Genomic DNA, 22,644 nt, shown 5'->3' on the forward strand with positions numbered 1-22,644 from the left:
GGGGAGACTTTGAAACAATAACAAAACTTTGTGAAATTTCCCAAGCTTTCATGGTGTGTGTGTGTGTGTGTGTCTGCACTGTGTGGCTATCTGAATGTGCGCACAAGCATATGTGGGTGTGCATGTGCATGCATATGCACGTGTGCATGGATGTGTATGTGTACACAGCTCTGTGTACACGTGTGCATGTGTGTTTGTGCATTATGCAGGCAGGCATACACACGTGTGTGAGCATATGCGTGTTTTGTATGTGCGTTATGAGCGCACACGTGATTTTGTGCATGTTTTGCGCTGCGTTTGCATGTGTGCACCTGTGTGTACGTGTGCATGCGCTTGTGTGTGTAAACGTGTGTGAATGCATGTGTGCGTGAGTGTACATGTGCACTGTGTGTGCACACGCATGCATGCGGTGGGGGGATGAGGAAGCATGGAATTGTTGCTTCCGGTGCTGCCTTCCCCCATCCTCCCTTTTGTTGCTGCCTCAGCTCTGTGTGAAGTGTAGAGACTCGAAAGGAGACTCACAACCACACCTGCTGTGAGTGAACTGTCTGCTCGTCTTTACGTTCATGCGTCTGTCCAGTAACTTTCTTGAGCGTCTGCCGTGTGCTGAGCAGACACGTGCTCCCAGCGCGCTCTGCCTGCAGGGCTGTGGGGGAAGAGTGCCACCTAGTGTGTGGCCAGGGCACGTCTGAGGATGAGTGGAAGGGGCAGGATGGGGTGAGCTCAGAGGGTGGGCAGAGGGGAAGGGACGCTGGAGAGGAGGGCCCACCGAGGAGGGGTGGGAAGGACAGCTGAGGCAGGTTGAGAAGGGCTTTGACATGTGGGTTAAACAAGTTGCTTTGACCTTGTTTTGTAGACAGTGGGGATAGTTTTTGAATCGGAGTGACAGTATCATGCCCACACTTTTCATCTGGTGGCATCTGAGGGCTTTGATGGCAGAAGAGAGAAGATGAGCCAAGAAACAGGCTCTGAACTGGGATGGGGGCGATTGTCAGGCTAGGGGCTCCACCAAGCTTCCGGCCCCTTTGTGGTGGTCCCTCAGGTCCAACGAGGTTAGCGAGTACTTGGAGTGAGGCCGGAGTGGGGCTTCCTCTTTCCTCCCTCTTTTCCAGAAGTAAATGCAACAGTTTGGAGCTGATTGGACTGAGGGGCCGTAGTGCAGGAGAGAGAAGCGTCAGTGTTGGCCAGTGTGTCCGCCATGGGACGAGGATCTGCTGAGCTGGACCAGCAGATCCAGGGGAGGACACGGTGTGTCCAGGGAGGTGGGGACAGTCAGGAGAGCAGGGCCGCAGAGGCCCTGGGGGCTCAGGCACTCAGGGAGCAAGGGGAGGGGCTGCCAGAGGCCCAGGGAGGGACTCCCAGCGGTTGTGGTGTGTGCAGAGTGTGAGCAGAGTGGGGCTTGGGGCAGGGCCACGCTGGTTCTGTGCAAGTGTCTCCTGCCTGCATCAGGCTCTGGAAATTGTCTTGGGGTTGCCACGCCTCCTGGGGCATTCCAAGCCCTGGCTATCCCCGGCAGGGTGATGCCTGTCCAGCCCTCTGGCTCTACCTCCTTAGCGTCTTCCTGTCCCAGGCTGGGGGGCGGGTGGGGCAGGCTGGTCTGCCTTGGTTGCCATAACGTGTGACGTTTCCTTTCCAGTTGCCGGATTCATTATAAGGATTTGTACAGTTTGTTGCGTTGTATTGCGCCACCCGTTGGCTTAGGGAAGAACTGCCCTCGTAGGTTGGCCTACAAGGTTTGCGACTTCAGAGCCTCCATTGACATGCTCTTCCCTGCCCGACATGCAAACACAGCACACATTCCCTGCCTGGTTTGGGAATGACGACACCTCACCTCTCTTCTCCTGCCCTGCCCTGCCCCGCACTCCAACCTCTTGGGCGCTTTTGTCCCCATCTAACCTCCCCGACCCCTCCAGCTGGCTGAGGACAGGTAGCCTTATGAGACAGTGCACTCAGAGCTTTCTGGCGGGGCCGTGAGGGTAAGGGCCAGCTGCCAAGGGAGAGCCGGGGGCCAGGTCTCACCTGTGCCGAGGAAGAAGCTGTCTCACCCGCTTTGCCTCCGGGCTCTAGAGGGTGGGCTGATGGTCAGACAGGCCGGAGACCGAGGGCCCCAGAGGAGGGGAGTGTGGGCACAAATAGACGGGGAGCAGCTGCCAGCTCGGGTCAGAAGTTGGGGAGGAGAGGGCAGAGGCAGTGGGGGCCCAAAGACAGGCCCTCCTGCTTCACCTCTGGGTTAATTGACTCAACCGTCTGAGCCCTGGAGGAGGGCCAGGCCCTGGGGCGGATCCGCCTGCCAGGAAAAGGCTGTTCACTTTCTCTCCTGGGTGGCCTGAAGCCGACTGTTTCTCTGGGACCCCAAGCAGGTCCCATAGGCAAGTGTCCCGGGGTGGAGGTGAGGCTTCAGACCTGGCGGCCTTTCTACTTCGGGAAGATGCAGCCATCAGCCCCCAGACACCTCCCTGAATCTGGACGCTTGTCCCTTGTGTCGGTCCCAGCCCTGCCCCTGCTGTGCTGTCAGGAGGTGCAGGAGTGGCACCAAGCCACATCCCCCTAGCTGCACCCCTGCCCCGCAGTCTCCCATTTCCTGCCCAGCCCTGGCCGCAGCAGCCCTGCCCTGGGCCGGCCTCGGGCATCTCTGGGCTTAGAGGAGGACGTGCCTTGGTCAAGTTTGTCTCTAGAGCCTTGGGGTTCCCTGCAGAACAGTGCAGCTCTAGTTTTCTGGCTTCTGTTATAGTTTTCTCCACCTTTTTAGCCTCTAGGCTAATGTGGAAGCAAATCGAGCATTAAGGAAAGCTGAAGTTTGTGTTGTGGTGCTCAGGCTGGCCTCATGGGTCGTGTAACACTGTCTGCCAGCTCTCCCGGCATGGTGCAACAGCCCTTTTCTGATTTGGCTTTATCTGTGGTTTCTAAAAGTATAAAATCAGAAGTTGACAACCCAAAGCCGCCCCGATGCAGCCCTTCCTCATCCCTCCATGTTCATTAGCTCTGACGTCACCCCTGCCCGCTGCCCTGCGTGGGGCCGGAGTGCGGAGGTGAGGCTGGGGGGAAAGGAGGGAATCGAGTCAAGCAGAGAAACCCTCATCTTACTTATTTGGACTTTTGGCATTTAATCGAACGCTGGTTAACTGAATCTGTTTTCTTGTGTGCTTCCTCCCCCTGCCCCTCCTGCCGCACCCCTCCTGTGGACCCCACTCTGCCTCTGCCTCTCTGGGCTGGGTCTCCAGTGGGCGCATCAGTTACAATGACATGTTTGAGATGCTGAAACACATGTCCCCCCCCCTGGGGCTGGGGAAGAAATGCCCTGCTCGAGTTGCATATAAGGTAGACCCCAACCCTGAACCCCCCAGGCTGTCTGTGCTGGGGCTGGCCTCCCATTGCCTCTTGGGGCCTGTCTGTCTGTCTGCCTGCCGTGCTGCTGTCTCACTGTTTCTTTCTCTTCTCTGCCCCCACCATCTCTGCTTCCATCCCAGACGGAGGGACACAGACACTGTAAAGGTCTCTCTGTACCAGCCCCTTGTCCCCCAGGTCTGCCCCCTCTGAGAGCCCCCAAGAGGCTCAGGAATATGGTGCCAGAGACCTCCACCTGCCTTTTCTCCCTCCCTCCTCTTTCCTAGAAATGAGGGGATAGACCCGCTTTTTTGACAGAAGCTGTTTTTGTTCTGGGCTCAGGATCACACTCAGCCCCTCTGTCCCCTAAGACTCTGATATGGGTGGAGTGGTCCAGCTCTCAGGGTCTGCCCTTGGGGAACAAGGACCTGCAGGGCCTCTGGTGCATCTGAGGAGCCAACCCCAGCTCTGCTCATGCAGAACCTCCCCAGCCGGGCTGCATTGTCTGCAGGGCTCCATAGGCGCCTGGTGGGAAGGAGGCACTGTGGCATTAAGGAGGAAGGGGGACAGGGAGGGGACAGCCCCGGGGGCCAGGCGGCCCCATGCCCACTCCACCCTTGCTGAGGAGCCCAGGTGGCTGAATGTCCAGAGGGGTAAACTGAGGGACGCCTCCAGGCCTCCCCTCTGGGTGAGCAAGCAGGTCACGTGGCTCCAGCCCCATGCCTGCTCCTACCTGCCATACATCCTCAGTCACCCCCTTGGTGCGTAAGCACCTTTCATTCCCCTAGCACCCCACCTACCCACCCGAGAGCCCTCCTGAGGCCCCCAGTCTCCCCAGCAAACAGAGCCGGCCCGAGTCCTACAGCTCAGCTAGCATGTGTCTGGAACCCTCTTGCTGTCTGCCTCCCTCTGAGCCAGCTTCCCCCTAGAGATTTCATCTCTGGTTCTGTCCACGCTGTCTGTCTCTGTGCTCCAATTCTGGCCTGCGCCTGTAACCTGGCTCAGCACAGCCTTTGGGAGCTGAGTGGCTCCTCCAAGCCACACGCAGATGCCTCTGGTGTCTTCCTCAGCCCTCCCCTGCCTGGCATGCATGTTGTGCCTGCCTGGAGCCCTGCATGCAAGGCTGTAGCTTGGTCCCCAAGAAGGAGAACTCTGTCCACACTCACACCCAGGGCCAGAGTGGGCAGGCAGGGCCACGACAGGGTGGCCTTTGGAGCCCCTCCCCAGCTGTGCTGGCCAACTCCAAGGTCCTGGGCATGATAAGACCAGCGGAGGCCTTGGGGCCCGTGGGAGTGGATGGGTTTGGCGAGCTGGGAGGGTCCAGGAGATACACAGAGGGCCGTGGCCGGGGGCGTCTAGGCCCTGGGCAGAGATGCCCGTCTGTTTGCCCTGGCCTTGCCCCTCTGCTGAGCCCTGAGGTTCCTGGCCCTCCAGGACTTAGGCAGGCAGACGGGAGCCGCTGGTGAAGGTGCCCTGGACAGAGTTCTCCTCTCTTGGAAATCACCTTCTTGCTCCTCCTTCATGCCGGTTCCTGACTCCCTGACTCCCCTGGAGAGGAATTCCTGTGCCTCTGCCACTGCCATCGGTGCTGGTCTGCAGGGACACTGTGCTCTGGGAAGCTGTTTTTCCTGGTGTGCATCACACAGGTGACATGTGAGGTCCTGGGACCATGATTGGACATGCCAAGTGGGGCTTTGCCAGCATTCGGGGGAGAGAGTCTGGGCTCATGTCTCTAGCCACCTGCCCTCTGTCATGCTGAGGATTGGATTTTGGGCCAGGATGCTGGAGGCAGGGCTGGGGGCAGAGTGGCCCTCCCCAGAGAAGCTGCCCTGTTGCAGGGTGCAGGCCTGGCAGAGGACGGGCAGACCCCAGGGAGGGGCCCTGCCGTAGGGGACAGGAGGCTACTGGGAGGGGATAGATGGGTCGCGGTGCCACTGGGCTCCACTTGGCCAGCTGGGTGGCGCCCCATGCTCAGGACATTCCAGACACATGGAGACCCTTTTCCTCCTGGAAATTGCTTAAGTTCTCAGAGCCTCAGGCTTTTGGCAGCTGCTGGCTGTAGCCAGAGGACTGCAGTGCAGACACACCTATCTCCAGCTGTTCTGTCCTTGAAACCGAAGAGAGGAAGGGAGACTGCTCACCTGATGAGGAAATGGGGAGCAGAGCTGCAGGGGGCTGCCCCCGGTCTTGTCCAGAGTGCTTATATTCCTGCGGATGGCCCTGAGCCACCCCTACCAGCCCGCGTGCTGCTGGCTGAGCCCAAGACCCCGTGCCGTCCCATCTGTTCCGGGTCCTTCTGGCTGGGAGGAGCTGGTCTCTAAGGCTTCCCCTGCTTCCTTGGGCGTGTGGCATTGAGCATCTCCTCCAGGCCCCCTGGCTGGGTGGTGAGAGCCAGAAGACTTCCTGGGCCTGAGGGATGCCCAGTGGGAGCTGGACCTCAGAGCTGCACTCTTGGCTACCCCATCCCTTGTCCAGTGCTCCAGGCTGCAGATGGGAGTAGAGGTTAGGCAGAACTGTGAGGGCAGGGGTCTTCCCTTCTGTCTGTGGGCTGTCCCAGGGCATGTCAGCCTTGATCCTGCAGCCCAGACCCCTCCCTCCTCAGCCAAGGCCACACACTCTTCCAGCCATGGGCAGTGGGCAGGGGTCCCTCTGGCTGAGGATGTGCCTGTTCTTTCAGAGGGATCCAGGCTTCTGCCCTGGCCCTATGCTACAATCTTTATCTGGACTTCTACTTTTCTGTAGCCAGGAGAATCCTCAGCTCAGATGAGGATGGGGGTCCAGGGGTGAGTGTGAATGCTGGCAAAACTCCCACCTACCCAATCTCACTTGGGCCCCGGCACCTGCAGGGACCACCCCCGGGAGGCCAAGCCCAGCCTCCAGGGGCCTCAAGCACTGCGTAGTCCTGTGGCGGGGGGACCCAGGTAGGACTGGCCCTGACCTGCTCCCTTGTCCCCAGCGCCTGGTTCGCATGAACATGCCCATCTCCAACGAGGACATGACCGTCCACTTCACATCCACACTGATGGCCCTCATCCGGACCGCGCTGGAGATCAAGTTGGCTCCGGGTGAGCAAGGCAGCCTTGGAGGGAGCGCACCAAGCCAGGGCCGTGGGACCACCCTTGAAAGCCACCCCCAGGCTGGTGTGCAGGGAGGGGGTGAGGGGGCTGTCTGAGGGGACTGAGGACAGCTGCCTGTGGCACTTCTGTTGGGCACTGACTTCATCCCCTGGTAGCCATCCTGCATGTTAGCACTGTATGACCCCGTTTTCCTATAAGGAAACTGAGGTGCGGTGAAGTTAACTGACTTGTCCAGCTTATCCAGAGCTAGCGAGTGTTAGAGCCAGGACACAGGCCTGGCCCTGCCTCACATGAGTCAGCACCCCTTCTGGGGTGAAGTGTCTGCGTGCCTTCTGCCCCTCCCCATAGCGAGCTGTCAGGCCCTCTCCTGAGCTTCCCACAGGACTGCACAGCCTGTGCCAAGTGCAGAGAGAACGGAGCTCGTTTGTCCTCCCCGCCCTCACTCTCGTGTGATGACCGCTGCCTCTCCACAGAGAAACAGAGTCACCAGAGGGGGCCTGCATGCCCCCCCATCGCCCTCCTCCCTGCATCTGCACCCTTGAGTGTGGCCATCTCTTGTGTAACAGATGAGTCGAGGCCAGTCCCCACCTTGCATGCTAGGTCCTGATGTCACCATGATCACGTCGTGCCAGGAATTCTGTACCCTGTTTCTTGCTCTGTCCTTTTCTCTCTCTACTGGATTATGTGTATCCCTATATAAACATGCTATTATTTCTTCCATCTTTAAAAAGTTCTTCTCTTCCTCCCCCATCGACTTCCCTATTTTTCTTCTTTCCTTCATAGCAGCCAGCTCCTTGAGAGACTGGTCTGTGTCATCTGATTTCTCTTTCTCAGTCTCCAGCCACTGCAGCGCTCTGCTGGAACTGCTCTTGGTAAGCCTCCAGGGGCCTCCACGTTCGCAGCCCTTGTCTCATGGACCTGTCAGCAGCCTTTTCTCAGTTGCCACTTCCTTCTTTTTGAAACCCGTTTATGTCTCTTTTTCTGGTTTCTCATATCTCCCATCTCTGATTGTCACTGTGTGCCTCAGACTGTTCTCTTTGCCATCTCACCAATTCCCATGGCTTTAAATATCATGAATTCCAATTTTGTATTTTTAGCCCAGGCCTCTATCCCACAAGTTATTCCCCATCTCCACTTGGAGGCCCAATAAACAACCCAAGTTCACTTGCCCAAACTGAGCTCCACATATTCCCATAGTCTTCCCCATCTCTATCCATGGAAACTCTGTTCTTCCAGCTGCTCAAACCAAAACTTTTGGAGTCATTCTTTTCTCTCTTTTTTTCTCTTACGTCTTCTGATCCATCTCTAATCTTGTATCATATCTTCTTACTCTACCTTCGAAATACACCCAGAATATGGTCACTTCTCTACCCTCTCCCACTGCCACCTCCTGGTCCAAACCATTCTGTCAGCTGCTGGCTGGATTGTCGCAGTAGCCTTCTAACTGGTCTGCTTCTGCCCTGCCCCTTTCAGTCTACCTTCAACACAGCAGCCAGAGTGATCATGTTAAAAATAAAACGAATAAAATTAATAAGCCTCTAGCTAGACTGATCAAGAAAAAAAGAGAGAAAAAAAAAACCAATATAAGGAACTAAAAAGGGAATACCACCACAGATTTTACTGACATTAAATGGATAATAAGGAAATTTTATGAAGTTATGTCAATAACTTCAATAACTTAAGTGAAATGGGAAAATTCCTTGAGACTGTCAAGCTCATTCAAGAAGAGATAATCTGAAAAAAAGAATAGATAACCTGAGTAATACTATATTTATTAAATAAATTAAATTCATAGTTAAAAAATTCCCAACAAAGAAAACTGCAGGCCCAGTTGGCTTCATTGGTGAAGTCTACCAAACATTTTTGGAGGAAATAATGCCAGTTCTATACAAACTCTTCCAGAAAATAGAAAAAGAGAGGATATTTCCGAGCTTATTTTACAAGGCCAGCATTACTCTGATACCAAAACTAGAAAAAGACATTACAAGGAAAGGAAATTACAGACCAACGGCCCTCATGAATAGAGACACAAAAATCTTCAACACAATTTTAGCAAACTGAACATATATATATTAATACATGATGACAAAAGTAGGGTTTATCCCAGGAATGCAAGTTGGTTCAAGTTTAAAAATCAGTCAATATAACTTAATATATCACAGAAGAAAAACTGTATGATCATCTCAATGGATGCAGAAAAAGCATTTGACAAAATTTAACATCCATTCATGATTTAAAAAAATTCTACATAAACTAGTAATTAAAGGAAACTTCTTAAATCTGATCAAGGATATGTATGAAAAACCTACAGCTAACGACATACTTAACAAAGAAAGACTGACTACTTTCCCCTAAGATCAAGGACAAGGCAAGGATGTCTGCTGTCACCATTCTTGTTCAACATTGTACTTGAGGTCCTGGCCATTGTAATAAGTCAAGAAAAAGAAATAAGAGGTGTGCCAATTGAGAGAAAGAAATGAAACCGCCTCTATTCACAACTGATGTCATTATCTATGCAGAAAATCCCAAAGAGTCTAATAAAAAGTTAATAAAACTGAGGCATCTACAAGCCAAGGATTGCCAAGGATTTCTGGGAGCCACCAGAAGCTATGAAGAGGCAAGGAAGTATTCTTCATTAGAGCCTTTGGAGGGAGCATGGCCCTGCTGACACCTTGATTTTGAGCCTCTGGCCTCCAGAACTGAGACAATAAATTTCTGTTGTTTTAAACCGTTTAAAAAAAAGTTACTAAAACTAATACATGAGTATAGCAAGATCACAGGATACGGGTCAATATACAAAAAGTGAATGTATTTCTATATATTAGCAAGTAACAATTCAAATTTTAAAAAGTTCCATTAAAATTGCATCAAACACATGAAATACTTCTGTATTGCTGGGTAACTCTAAAAAATATATGCAAGATTCGTATGCTGCAAATTTTAAAACATTGACCAAAGGAATCAAAGAAGACCTAAATAAATCAAGCACCATGTCATGTTCATGTGTTGGAACACTCAGTATTGTTAAGATTTCAATTCTCCCCATATTGATCCATAGAATCAATGTTATCCCAATTAAAATCCCAACAGGCTTTTGTGTAGAAATTTACAAAGCAATTCTAAAATATAGGTAGAAAAGCAAAAGAACTTGAGTAACATAAACAATTTTGAAAAAAGAAGAACAAAGGTGAAAAACTCACCCTACCTGAATCAGAGACTTTCTGTAAAGCTACATCCATCAAGTGGTGTTGGTGACAAGATGTAGACAAAAATCAGTGGAACACAATAGAGACTCCATATAGATTCACACTTATACAGTCAATTAATTTTCAATGAAGTTGCAAAGACAATTAAATGGAGAAAAGATAATTTTCAACAAATGGTGCTGGAAAAATTTAGACAACTATATGCCCCTGCACCTCCCCCCCCCCCCCCGCAAATATCTTGACATTTACTGTCTTAGTCTGCTTGGGCTGCTATAACAAAATAATATAACTGAGTGACTTAAACACAGAAATTTATTTCTCACAGTCTGGAGGCTGGAAGTCTAAGAGATCAAGGTGCCAGGAAGGTAGGTTTCATTCCGGGGCTTCTTTTCCTGGCTTGTAGGCAGCCACCTTCTCACTGTGTGCTCTCACACAGCCTGTCCCCTGAGTACATGCAGAGAGTGAGCCAGCTTTCCGGTGTCTCTTCCTGTTCTGATAAGACACCAGCCCTATTGGATTGGGGCCCACCCTTATGACCTCCTTTCACCTTAATTACCTCCTTCTAGGCCCTATTTCCAAGTATAGTCACATTGTGGGTTAAGGCTTCAACATATGAATGGGGCGGGGCACAATTCAGTCCATAGCACATATCTTTTACAAAAATTAACTTCAAATGGATCATAGACATAAATGCAAAATGTAAAATTATAAAACCTCTAGAGTAAAACTCAGGAAGAAAATCTTGACAATTTTGAGTGAGGCAAAGATTTTGTAAGACACAAAAAATGTGAATTATAAAAGAAAATATTGATAAATTGAACTTTATCAAAATTAGAAACTCTTGCTCTTCAAAAGACATTTAAGAAACCGAAAAGACAAGTGAAAGACTTGAAGAAAATATTTGTGAAATACTTATCTGATATAAGATTGGTTTCCAGAATATATAAAGATCTCTCACAACTCAGTAATAAGAAAATGAACAACCCAACAAAAATGGGCAAAAGATTTGAACAGACACATCACCAAAGAAGATGTATGGAAGGCAAACACATGTGAAGATGCTCTGTATCATTAATCATTGGAGAAATTCAAAATAAAGCTACAACAAGGTAACATTACATGCCTATTATAATGGCTAAAATTCTTTTTTCAACGATGATATTAAGCGCTGGTGAGAATGCAGAAAACTGGACTTCTTCAGTGTCCTGGTGTGAATACAAGCTGGTGCAGCCACTTTGGAAAACAGGTTGGCAGTTCCTTATTGTATGGCCCAGCCACGTCTAAGTAGGATGAAATGAAAATATATGTCCACACAAAAACCTATATGCAAATGTTTACGGCTTTATTCATAATCACCCAAAACTAAAAACGACTCGAATGTCTGTCAGTTGGTGAGCGGATGAGCAAACTTGTCTGTCCATACAGTGAGGTTCAGCAACATGAAGGACCCAGATGCGACACGCTGAATTTAGAGACGTCAGGTTCGAAAGCCAGTGCCTGGTGTGGTGCCATCACGTGACGTTCTGGAGAAGGCAGAACACTGGAGACGGAAGATGCCTCAATGCTCACCAGGGGCCAGAGGAGGTTCACTGCCGAGGCCCCAAGGGGCTTGGCACTGGTGGTGGATACACGACTGTATGCACCAAAATTCATAGCATGGGGTAACTAAAAAGGGTGAATTTTACTGTTTAATAAGATAAATCAGGGTATTTTATCCCTCTGCTCAGAACTCTGCTCTGCCTCCCGTCTCAGCGTCCCTGGCCTGCGTCCCGGCCTTGCCCTCCTGGCTCACTGTGTGACACTCCGAGGCCTTTGCCTTTAGCGGCTTTCACACTCGCCCCTTCTCTGAGACCTTTCCTGACCACGCTGTCCAAAACTGCAGCCCTCCTGCTATTTCTCGTCCCTCCCCACTTGCCTCTTCCTCTGTCCAACGTGCTGGATTTTTTAACTTATTGCTACTTTATTGTAGATTAAAAGTCCTGTAACTCCAGAAGGGTGGTTTCTTCTGTTTTGCTCCGCCCCCTAGAACAGCACGTGACATCTGGTGGGCGCTCAGTAAATAGTACTGAATGGATGGATGAGTGGCTGGAGCACTGCTGTAGCTCCCTGCCCCCGCCCCACGCGCGTGCGCACACCTCCACACCACCTTACTGCTCTGCTCGCGCACCTCTTTCTCTAGGCAGATTCTGGTAGGGAGAGTTCAGACCAGCCTCCAAGGCAGTGGTTCTTCCCCCGCACTTTTCTTCCAGTGCCGTCTCTGCCCCCTTTCTCCCTACACGATGTCTCCCTCCGCATGCCCCAGCTCTGCCTCCCTCAAGGGGGCTGCGGGCTGGCTCCTAACATCGCTCTTCCCTTCCCACCCTTGCGCTGCCCCAGCTGGCACGAAGCAGCATCAGTGTGACGCTGAGTTGAGGAAGGAGATTTCCTCTGTGTGGGCCAATCTGCCCCAGAAGACCCTGGATTTGCTGGTGCCACCCCACAAACGTAAGTGAGGGTGAGAGACTCCCTCTGCCTGCCCCCCTTTCGTGGTCCACCCAGAGGCAGAGCAGGGAGACCTGGGCGAGGGCGACTATCAGGTCACCTTGGAGAGGGGCTCACCACCTCCGTAGTCTTGACTGAGTTTCCACCTGCAGGGAAGACTGGTCTTCAAAGTGGGTGCACAGAGCTGTGGAGAAGATGATCTTTGTTCTGTTGAGCAAAGTCATTCACACTCCTGGTGTGGGGAATTTACTTCAAAAAATCCAGAGAAAAGGTAGGGAGACTCCTACAGTTAGATGCCAGAAAGGATGAGGTGCTGGAAGGTTCAACTCCAGCTCCATTTTGTGGGGAGGAGCCTGAGGGCCTGGTGAGGCAGTGGGGCCTCGGCAGAGTCCGTGCAGTTCCAGGTGGGACAAGCTCAGCCTCTGGTGTGGCTGAGGCCTGTGCGCCCGCCTGGGGGTGTCCAGCAGTCCTCGTGGTGGGGGCTGTTTCCTCACCCCGCGTGGTCTGTGGCTTCTCTGTCCCACTTCTCCTCCCAACTTGAGCCTCTCATTCTCTCCCTCGCCTGCTCTTCTTACAGCTGACGAGATGACAGTGGGGAAAGTCTACGCAGCTCTGATGATATTCGACTTCTACAAACAGAACAAAACCACCAGAGACCAGATTCACCAAGCTCCTGGAGGCCTGTCCCAGGTACCAGGCTCCAGGATTTCCAGGAAGTAACTTTGACTCTGGCATCCTTGAGTTGTTGACAGCAGTGGGGACCACACCTTCTTGGAGAAAGTGCAGCGGGAAGAGAAAGATGCGAGGTTCTTGGAGCAGCCTCTCTGGCCCCAGAGTCAGAAGCCCCATACAGCCTCTCTGCTTTCCGTTAACTGGTTGCCAGGTGGTACTGGGGAGCCCCTGACTTGGAGAGCTAGCGTTGCGGCCGGCGAGAAGGCAGCTGAGAACAGAGGCCCTGGGCAATACCCCTTTTTTAAGTGGTAGAAGAACGGTCACGAAGAGTACTTGAGGAGATGGCTTTGGGAGGAGGAGAATCTGTGCGCCCTGCACCAGGCAGGGACCAAAGAGACCCAGACTGACAGGTCCAGGGTCACGATTTGTCCACTCAGGACTCTGACTGGGGTTTGGGGGCCCATCTTCCTGATGTCATCCTTCAAGATAACAACTTTCCCACACAGCGAACCTTCGCTGGCCATGTGTAGACTCTGCCTAGAAACTTGCCTGATGCTCAGAGCTTACAGGGACCTTCACCCCTGGGGACGGGAAGTACCTGGTGCCCACACCATTCCCTTGTCTGTGCAGACGCCCCTGCCCTGAAATCTCCTCAGAACTCTGCTCTGCCCGGGGCTCCAGCATCCTCTACCAGTCAGTCCAGTTGAGGATGAGACGAAATCTTTCTGCCATTTGTAATTGGAGCCAGTCCCTGAAGTTTGTAGGTAGGGAAACTGAGGCTCCAAGAAGTGAGATGCCTTTCCTGAAGTTGCCTACAGCCAGCTTGGGAGCAGGCTCCTGCCTGCCTCATACGTAGGGATGGGACGGGGAGCAGGGCAGGCCACCGGCCTCACCCAGAGGAGATGCGAGGAGCCTGTGCTGTGCTGTGGGGTCAGGGCAGGTCGCTGAGGCACCTCCCTGGCCCTCAGAGCTCCTTGTCCTCCCCACATCCCTTCTGCAGATGGGCCCCGTGTCCCTGTTCCACCCTCTGAAGGCCACGCTGGAGCAGACGCAGCCAGCTGTGCTCCGAGGAGCCCGGGGTTTCCTTCGGCAGAAGAGCTCGGCCTCCCTCAGCAACGGTGGGGCCGTGTGAGTACCCCCTGCGGGATGGGCGGTGCCTGGAGAAAGCAGGACTCCCAGTGTCCCCACCTCCCCACTCTCACTCCTGCTGGACACCTGAAGGGCTCCCCGTGGGCAGCGCTCCAGGACCGGGAGCCCTCAGGTCCCATCTCTGCTCTTGGGGATTGGCTCCGCCGTCCACCCCACACCCACGTCCACTCAGATGTTGTTGTGGGTGCTACCCAAAAGCTGGTCCACATCTGCTGTGAGCGGTCTCTGTGGTGAACTCTAAAATTATTCCCTTAGTGTTAGACAGGTGCCTCTGACAGTGCTGAGGTCAACTGCCTTAGACAGTTCAGGTCTCAGCTGTCACTTGCACTTGCGTGCCCATTTCTCCTCTGCCTCCTCACTGGCCTTCCGTGCCTGCAAATCTTCCATCTCAGATCCTTACCCTGTTCTGTTAACGGCCTGTTTGTGTTCTATTCTTGCTAACTCCTTTGAAACATTTTTCCTCTCAGATTTCCATTTTGGTATTGATTTCTGAATCAGTTTTCTTTTGTAGACAAATTGGTAAGGTCCGCGTATGTCGTGTAACTCTTGCTGCAGTCATTCTTGGTAATGACCACCCAAACCAAGTGATGAAAAATAACAATCACTTTTTTTGCACTGTGGGTCTCTGAGAGGTTGCTGGGCTACACTGGAGGGCAGGGTCCTCTCAGTGCCCTCCGGACCGGCAGGGTCCCATGTCTGCTAACATCCCACTGCCAAAGCGAGTCGTTGGCTGAGCCCCGAGCAGGGCCTTGTGCAGTGCCTCACCCCGCAAAGGCTGAGGGTGGGGCCTGACCCGACCTGCTGCCTGGAGGGAGACCAGGCGGGGCCAGGCCCGTGTTCTTCCTCTTCTGCACCCGTTTTGAAGGTTCCTTTTTGAAGCCTGATTTTGGGTCATGGACTGTTAATCAGGCAGCTTTTCTTGAGGAACAGACTGCCGTCACTGAGTGGTGTGTTACTTCTCACATTTAGGGGCCAGCCTGGCAGTTCTTTGGGCCTGGGCCTAGGCCAGCTCCTCTGGACTGGTGGGCCCAGGATGGCTCAGTCTCCCATCCAGTGTCTGGACTGCCCCACAAGGTGAGGGTGCGAGAAGCATCCAGGGTGCAGGTGTTCAGGCCTCTCCTCATGCCCCACCTGCCAGAGCAAGTCGTGGCCAGGCCCGAGCTGATGGGGTGGGGCGACCCTGCAGGGGCACATGTCCAGAGACGAGACCTTCCAGAACACTGAGAGAACCTGACCCAAACTATGCATGTTCCCGTATGAAAACTGTGCTCCCAAGAAGTACATACAGACCCTGGGGACTGGCCTCCCAGAGCCCCTGGAAGCCCCCTTGTTCTTGTACTCTCTTTTCTCCATGGTGGTTAAGATTCCGTTTTTGCATTTAAAGTTAAACAGTTGATCTGAGTGTGTGTGGGCACACGCGCATGTATGCACGTGTGTGCTGGAGGGCATGGGGTGGTGAGGTGTCTTTTTGGATTGACCTGAGCCAGGCTTTCAGTTTAGGAAAATGAACATCACTTATTTCGCTGATTATAATTTCTACACAAATCAGTTACCACTCCTGGGCCAGGCAGTGGGGGCCTTGACTGAGCCATCTAATGGACGGTGTAGGTGCACGCCTGGCTTCAGTATGGTGTGACCTCACGGGTGACGAGGCCTTGGGAGCCAGCTTCCATCCTCCTGGCTGTGCCTCCTCTCAGGCTCAGCCTTTCCCGAGGCTGCCGCAGCTCCACACAGCACACTGCTGGGAGATGCTTGCAGCTCTGGGGAGAGGAAGGATGTTCTCAGAAATCCCAGCCACGATCGGTCTGGTCATTAGTGTGGCCGGCTGAGGCCATCTGCTGGCTCCACCTCTGAGCTCAGCCCGGTGACTGAGAGTGTGTGTGATGCTCCGTTGAACCTGAGAAGGAGCAGTAATCCAGGCTAATGCTGGGCAGTTTCGATGCCACTTGGGAGACATGACGAAAGAGACAGACACCAACAGTGAAAGGCAGGCGGGTGCAGTGCATGTGCCCAGGGAAGGGCTCCCCCAGAAGGTGACACTGGAGCCTAGATCAGAAGGGCAGAACAGCTTCCGTGGCTGGGGGTCAGGGGTTTGGGGAGGAGCCAGTGAATTTGGAGGTGAGGAAGAGGAGGACCCCTTAGGCGGGGCCATGGGCTCAGGGCTCGCTGTGTGCCAGTGTCAGCAGGATATCCTCACGCTGTACACTATGTACGCTGTACACACATGGCCTCGTCCTTGCCATGAATGATTCCTGCCCCCACTGCACTCACGAGCCTCTATCTAGGGCTGAGGAGCTTGCTGTATGTCCCTAGACCAGGAAGCCATGGGCCCAGGCTTTCCTCAGATGGGTGGCCAGGGTCCCCTCTCTGCCCATCCACTGAGCTCCAGCATTGGGTCCATGTCGCTTGCTGTGCCTCCACTTGGGAGTGCCTGCATTCGAGGGGCCTCCCCCGTCTGAGGTCCCTCTAGCCCAGAACAGGCACCAGTAGGGTTTCCTGGCAGGTTGGAGCCAGGTCCTAGGTGGGCATTCTGGGGGCCATGGAGCTCCGAGTCAACAGGACAACCCTCTCTTCTCCACAGACAAACCCAAGAGAGTGGCATCAAGGAGTCCGTTTCCTGGGGCACTCAGAGGACCCAAGAGGGGCCCTACGAGGCGAGGACACCCCTGGAGCACGGCCACTCAACAGAGATCCCAGTGGTGCAGCCAGGAAAACCAATGAGGGTGCCCAGGGCTGGGGGACTGTATTGGGGGCGTGAGACAGGGATGGGGGTGAGATGGGGATGGGCAAGACAGGGCTGGGGGCATGAGACAGGGATGGGGGTGAAACAGGGATGAGGGTGAAACAGGGATGGGGTGAGACAGGGATGAGGGAGAAGGTGAGAGTGAGCTGGAGTCCAAGTGTGACTGGGGGGCTGCTGTACCCCTAGGCTGTGGATGTCCAGATGCAGAGCATGGCCCTGAGAGGCCCTGATGGAGAGCCTCAACCTGGGCTGGAGAGCCAGGGCCGAGCAGCCTCCATGCCCCGCCTGGCGGCAGAGACTCAGGTGGGTGATCTGGGAGGGTCAGGGAGTGGGGCTGAGGAGAGCTGGTATGGAGAGGGCTTTGCTGGGGTGGAACCTCCCCATTGTACTGCAGCCTGGACACAGCCCCGTTGGGCAGCCCCAGAGCACGATGCTGGTCAAGAGGTGTGGCAGGCTAACAGAGAGTCCCCATGGCCCACCTGTGCTCAGCCTCCTGTGGGGGCATGCGGTCCTCTGTCCCCTAGCCCCGTGTCTCTGACCCAGCCTGCCCCTCTCTCTGGGACACGCCTCTCCCACCCCAGCTCCACCCGCTCCCGCAGCTTGATCCACCCTTTTCACCTTCATGGAGGCCCTGGGGAGGACCCGCTGGTTCTATCTCTGGAAACTGGAGGCAGCGCCCCCTCCCAGCCCCTGCTCCTCTGGCATGGGTCTGGAGACTGAGCAGGAAGCCTTGGGAAGGGGGCTGAGCCCCTTTGATAAGGACATGGACAGGCTGTTTCAGGGACTCTGCTAACTTGCCAGCAGATGAGGGACTGGAGGGGGCTGCCTGAGACCTTCAGGGCTTCCTGGGTTGTGTGCCAGCTCCCCTTGGCCTAGAGTGGCCCGAGCCCTCCATGTGTGTCTCCTCCAGCTCTGTGGCTGCCTCCTCTCTGTGGTTTCTGTTGCTGTGCGTTTAATTTGGACTTTATTCTCGTGACTTGTCACACTCACTCTTGTTGGCGGTGGCTTCTGTCCTCTTTCCTTCTTTGCTTTCACCACAATGCGCATTCCTCCCTTCCTCCTTCCTCACTTTCTCCCTTCCTCCTTCCTCCCTTCCTCCTTCCTCCCTTCCTCCTTCCTCACTTCTTCACTTCTTCACTTCCTGCTTCGTTACTTTTTCCTTCCTCACTTCCTCCTTCTTCCTTCCTCCCTTCCTCCTTCTTCCTTCCTCCCTTCCTCCTTTCTCACTGCTTCACTTCTTTCTTTCTCCCTCCCTTCCTCCTTCCTCCCTTTCTCCTTCCTCCCTTCCTCCTTCCTCCCTTCCTCCTTCCTTCCTTCCTCCTTCTTCCCTTCCTCCTTCCTCACTTCTTCACTTCTTTCTTCCTCCCTTCCTCCTTTCTCATTTCTTCCTTCTTCACTTCCTCTTTCTTTCCTCATTTCTTCCTTCCTCACTTCCTCCTTCATGGCTTCCTCCTTCCTGCTCTGTCCTCACTTCCTACTTGATCTGTCTCTGCCCACCACCCTATGATGGCCGCCTCCCTGCAGTGAGTGCACAGCCCGTGTTGGTGCCTCTTCTCCCTTCTGGGCTCTTGACGCCGAGTGGTGGCTGTGGGAGGAGCAGTGTCTCTAGGTCCTGATTTCAGCCCTGGGGGAGCAGCTTCATGGTCCTGGATGGACAGAGAGCCAGCAGAGTGATCACACTGTAGCCGCTGAGGCACCTCTGGGCCCCCCACTTGGGATTCGTCTGGCCAGGCCAACAGCCTCGCTCTCCCTGGCATCCTTCCTGTCCTTTAGGGACGCTGAGGCTGACCGGCTGCCCAGGCCTCGCTTGGCCTGGAGGGGAAGACACCCCATAAACGGCACCTTGTGCAAAGAGCACTCTTGAGGGTGTCTCGAGTGGGAAGAGCTCTCCAGGGAGAGAGAAGGGCCTAGTGGTCACCAAGCCCCGGCCCCTCAGTGCGGCCTTCCAGGGGACCCTGCCGAACCTGTGTCCCTTTAGGAGCTCAGCCAGCGTGTCTGGGGAGACGCCCCAGCTGTGGGGCCTGAATCCCAGGCCAGTTCCTCCCGACGGGACTTGTCCTGCTGTACCTGAACCCCAGCCCGTGTCAGGGCTGTTTCCCGCTGCCCCAACCTCCCAGGGGCCCCACTCTCAGGCTGCGCTGCCCCGTGTCCCTGCAGCCAGCCGCGGATGCCAGCCCCATGAAGCGCTCCATCTCCACGCTGGCGCCACAGCGCCCCCACGTGGCCCATCTCTGCACCGCCGCGCTGGACCGTGCACCGGCCAGCCAGGCCCCTCATCACCACCACCGCTGCCACCGCCGCAGGGACCGGAAGCAGAAGTCCCTGGAAAAGGGACCCAGCCTGTCCGCAGACACGGATGGCGGTGTGTGCCGGGGCCCTTGAGTGGCTGTAGGCCCAAGCAGGGGGTTTGAGAGCCCGTGGGGGACCCTCTTCCTTTCTATACCTGACTACCCCACCACCGGCCCTGGAAAGGGAACCAGGCAGGACCACCACACCCTCAGCTCCTCCCCGGGAACTCTTGCACGCGGTGTAGACCGGGTCGGGGTGGGGGTCCGTCCCTCGCCAGCTCCCTGTGCTGACCTCTCCTCTTCCGACCAGCTCCCAGCAGCACCGCGGGTCCTGGGCCGCCCTCGGGAGAGGGGCCCGCAGGCTGCCGGAGAGAGCGCAGACAGGAGCGTGGCCGGTCCCAGGAGCGGAGGCAGCCCTCCTCCTCCTCCTCTGAGAAGCAGCGTTTCTACTCCTGCGACCGCTTTGGGGGCCGTGAGCCCCCCCAGCCCAAGCCCGCCCTGGGCAGCCACCCCACATCGCCAACGGCTGGGCAGGAGCCAGGACCCCCAAAACAGGTAAGCCAGGCAGGCAGGCTGCTCCTCTGCACACGCCCCTGCCCTGCCATCCCCCTCGTGTCCTGTTTGTGTCTGCACTCCTGCCGTCCCTGCCCTAGTGCACCTCGTCTTCTCTAGGCGCTTCTTTACTTTCCCTCCTGCCGACTGGGGTGGGCTGGCCTCTGGTCTCCTCTCCTCTGGGCCCCGGGCCTGCGCTTCGCATCACCTGCCATCCTGGCCTACACACCATGGCCTTCCCACCCTGCACCCCTGCCCTGCCTTCTGGGTCCAGCCCACCTGCCTGGCTCTGTGCCCCTCACCCCTTCTCCTGGCTCTCACCTGGTTCCAGCCCACCTGCCTGGCTCTGTGCCCCTCACCCCTTCTCCTGGCTCTCACCTGGTTCCAGCCCACCTGTCTGGCTCTGTGCCCCTCACCCCTTCTCCTGGCTCTCACCTGGTTCCAGCCCACCTGTCTGGCTCTGTGCCCCTCACCCCTTCTCCTGGCTCTCACCTGGTTACTTGCCTGGCTCTGTGCCCCTCATGCTGCTTGCTACCTGGATCCAGCCCACCTGCCTGGCTCTGTGCCCCTCATCCTGTCTCCTGGCTCCCACCTGGGTCCAGCGCACCTGCCTGACTCTGTGCCCCTCGTACTGCCTCCTGGCTCTCACTTGCACCTGCTCTGTCGTGTGGTCCTGTCCTCAGAGTTGATTTGCTCCATTCCGTTTCCTCATAGGGTAGTGGCTCGGTTAATGGGAGCCCCTTGCTGTCAACATCTGGTGCTAGCACCCCTGGCCGCGGGGGCCGGAGGCAGCTCCCCCAGACCCCCCTGACCCCCCGTCCCAGCATCACCTACAAGACCGCCAACTCCTCGCCCGTCCACTTTGCTGGGGCTCAAACTAGCCTCCCTGCCTTCTCTCCCGGCCGACTCAGCCGTGGCCTTTCCGAACACAATACCCTGCTCCAGAGAGACCCGCTCAGCCAGCCCCTGGCCCCCGGTTCTCGGATCGGCTCTGACCCCTACCTGGGGCAGCGTCTGGACAGTGAGGCCACTGCGCGCACCCAGCCTGAGGACACGCTCACCTTTGAGGAAGCTGTGGCCACCAACTCGGGCCGTTCCTCCCGGACTTCCTACGTGTCCTCCCTGACCTCCCAGTCCCACCCCCTCCGCCGCGTGCCCAACGGCTACCACTGCACTCTGGGACTCAGCTCGGGCGGCCGGGCGCGGCACAGCTACCACCACCCCGACCAAGACCACTGGTGCTAGCTGTACGCCACTGCCGCCACGCACCGCTCAGCGGGTGCGTTCCAGTCGATGAGTTTTATCATCCACGCTGGGCTCCTGGGGACACTCGGGGCACTCAGACGTGCCTCCTGGGCCAGCTGGGTGGAGGCCCCACTGCTCATCTCTCACACTGGATGGATGACTGAAGCCCTTTTGTAGAGGGACGTGGCTCTCTCCATCCCCTCGTATGCTGCCTTCCTGGGTCTCATCCCACAGACCCTACGCAGGAAGCAGCCATGTGTGCTGAGTGGGGCCCGACATTCTGAATCCTGTGTGATGGACCCCAGCATCCGGGGTGCGTGCTTGGAACCTTTTTTAGGAGGTCAGAATCTTGTGCGGCGCATCCTTTATGCAAACATGTGCTACAGAGGAGCAGGACATGTCTAACGCACGGCGAGACGGCAGGATGGGGTCGGTGGTAAACAGAGGTGCAGCCCTGGCAGCCCGGCTGCAGCTCCATACGGGTCTCATCAGCATCCACACATGTCCAGTGTCGCTCTTTGTACCTTAAGCGGCAAATGGATGCTAGAAATACACTCAAGATGGTCTCGGTCCTCTCCCAGACACCGTCAACCCCGACAGGGACCACATCTGGAAAATGTTCCTGCCGTTGATTTTGGTTTTTAATCAGAACACCCTTCACGTGCTTGTTAATTCTATATATTTGATCTAGAAATAATAGAAAACCAGAAAAATGGGGAAGGAAATGTTAACATAACTTAAAAAAAATCAAACCTGTAGGAAGATCTCAACTTTTCTTGCTGCGTGTTTGTGACTTTACGAGGAAATGCTCTTGTGTCCAGTCCAGGGGGTCCCCAGATGACCCCTGGCCCCCGCTGCTCTCGACCAAGTGCCTGACCTCGAGCCCTCTCGTGCCAGGCTCCTGGGGGTGGTGACATGAGACCTGTGTGAACTGTGGGTGGGTTTTGTGGAAACTTCCAAACAGCAACCAAGTAGAGAGCTGGTGTCAACGGAGGACACTCAGACAACATCCCCTAGGATGGTTGTAGTTGGAAATGAGGTGACCGTTTCCCTGTGTTCCTCCCATGCGTGGAAGCCACAGCGCGGGGTAGAGTGTGTGCTCGTGTGGGGCGTTTTCAATCTGTTCTACATCTGATTCTCAGGGATGGGATGGTGCCAAGCAGGGCATAATCTCTTGTGAAAGTTTCTTTTCACGTGAGGCCAAGAGAGGGAGAGGCTAGTGGGGTGAGGAGGGTTGGATGTGGGCTGTCGGGCAGGAGGGGGTCCCATGTCTGAGCAGATGTGACACCCCGACTGAAATGAGACTGAAACTCAGAGGAAGCAATTGATGAAGGAGAAACTCAGCGACTGTGGCTGAGGTGGTGGCGGCGTCTGAAGCCCAGCACTGTTTATGGAAAAGCAGGCAGCAAAAGTGCAGTCCAGCCTCGTGGCCACTCTCAAAAGGGAGAAACTGTGGTTGGGATGTTGTGCGTAACACTGGGAGACCCTCTGTTTGGTGAAGCAAAGGAGCGTTTGGACGAGTCAATTCTGGTGTGTCCTCCGTGTTCTGACCTGTCAGATGACCTCTCTGCTGGATCATTTGAGTGTTCCCTTGGCTTTTACCCCAGGATTCTCCTTCAAGAAACGTGTGTGTGCGTGTGCGTGTCCGTGTGTGGAGGTATGTCCCAGTGAGCAGATGCCATTAACCCATAGGGCTATGCAACAGGACACACATTTAATAGGAAGAAAACACACAAGACCGCCCCCTGTTGTGGGGTTTCAGCATGATCGTGACCATACCATTTTATAGAATTTCCTCACTCGAAGGCACAACCCTCTGAAACTTTAAGATAACAGAGTATTTTACTCCAGTAGGGTACGACTGAACTGGGATCTCGGCCTGTGCATGTGGACGCTGTGCTCCTGTT

General features: G+C 55.0%; 1 protein-coding gene across 2 annotated transcripts in view; it reads left to right on the forward strand.

Annotated features, from left to right (window-relative positions):
- The window catches only part of CACNA1B (calcium voltage-gated channel subunit alpha1 B), a 206,271-nt gene that overhangs the window by 182,894 nt on the left and 733 nt on the right, over nucleotides 1-22,644 (forward strand). Inside the window, exons 37-46 of one of the 2 annotated variants that reach the window (XM_058524660.1) lie at nucleotides 3,222-3,318; nucleotides 6,281-6,389; nucleotides 11,984-12,091; nucleotides 12,666-12,778; nucleotides 13,761-13,888; nucleotides 16,491-16,632; nucleotides 16,839-16,955; nucleotides 18,810-19,014; nucleotides 19,251-19,495; nucleotides 20,207-22,644. The exon at nucleotides 20,207-22,644 is cut by the window's right edge and continues 733 nt beyond it. In XM_058524660.1, coding sequence (XP_058380643.1) covers nucleotides 3,222-3,318; nucleotides 6,281-6,389; nucleotides 11,984-12,091; nucleotides 12,666-12,778; nucleotides 13,761-13,888; nucleotides 16,491-16,632; nucleotides 16,839-16,955; nucleotides 18,810-19,014; nucleotides 19,251-19,495; nucleotides 20,207-20,737 — 1,795 coding nt within the window. In that variant the 3' untranslated portion in view covers nucleotides 20,738-22,644. The remainder of the gene's footprint in view (nucleotides 1-3,221; nucleotides 3,319-6,280; nucleotides 6,390-11,983; nucleotides 12,092-12,665; nucleotides 12,779-13,760; nucleotides 13,889-16,490; nucleotides 16,633-16,838; nucleotides 16,956-18,809; nucleotides 19,015-19,250; nucleotides 19,496-20,206) is intronic. The other variant, XM_058524661.1, reaches the window with a different exon arrangement.

The sequence above is a fragment of the Diceros bicornis genome, chromosome 28 (genome assembly GCF_020826845.1).
Source record: "Diceros bicornis minor isolate mBicDic1 chromosome 28, mDicBic1.mat.cur, whole genome shotgun sequence".
NCBI classification, from domain to species: Eukaryota; Metazoa; Chordata; class Mammalia; order Perissodactyla; family Rhinocerotidae; genus Diceros; species Diceros bicornis.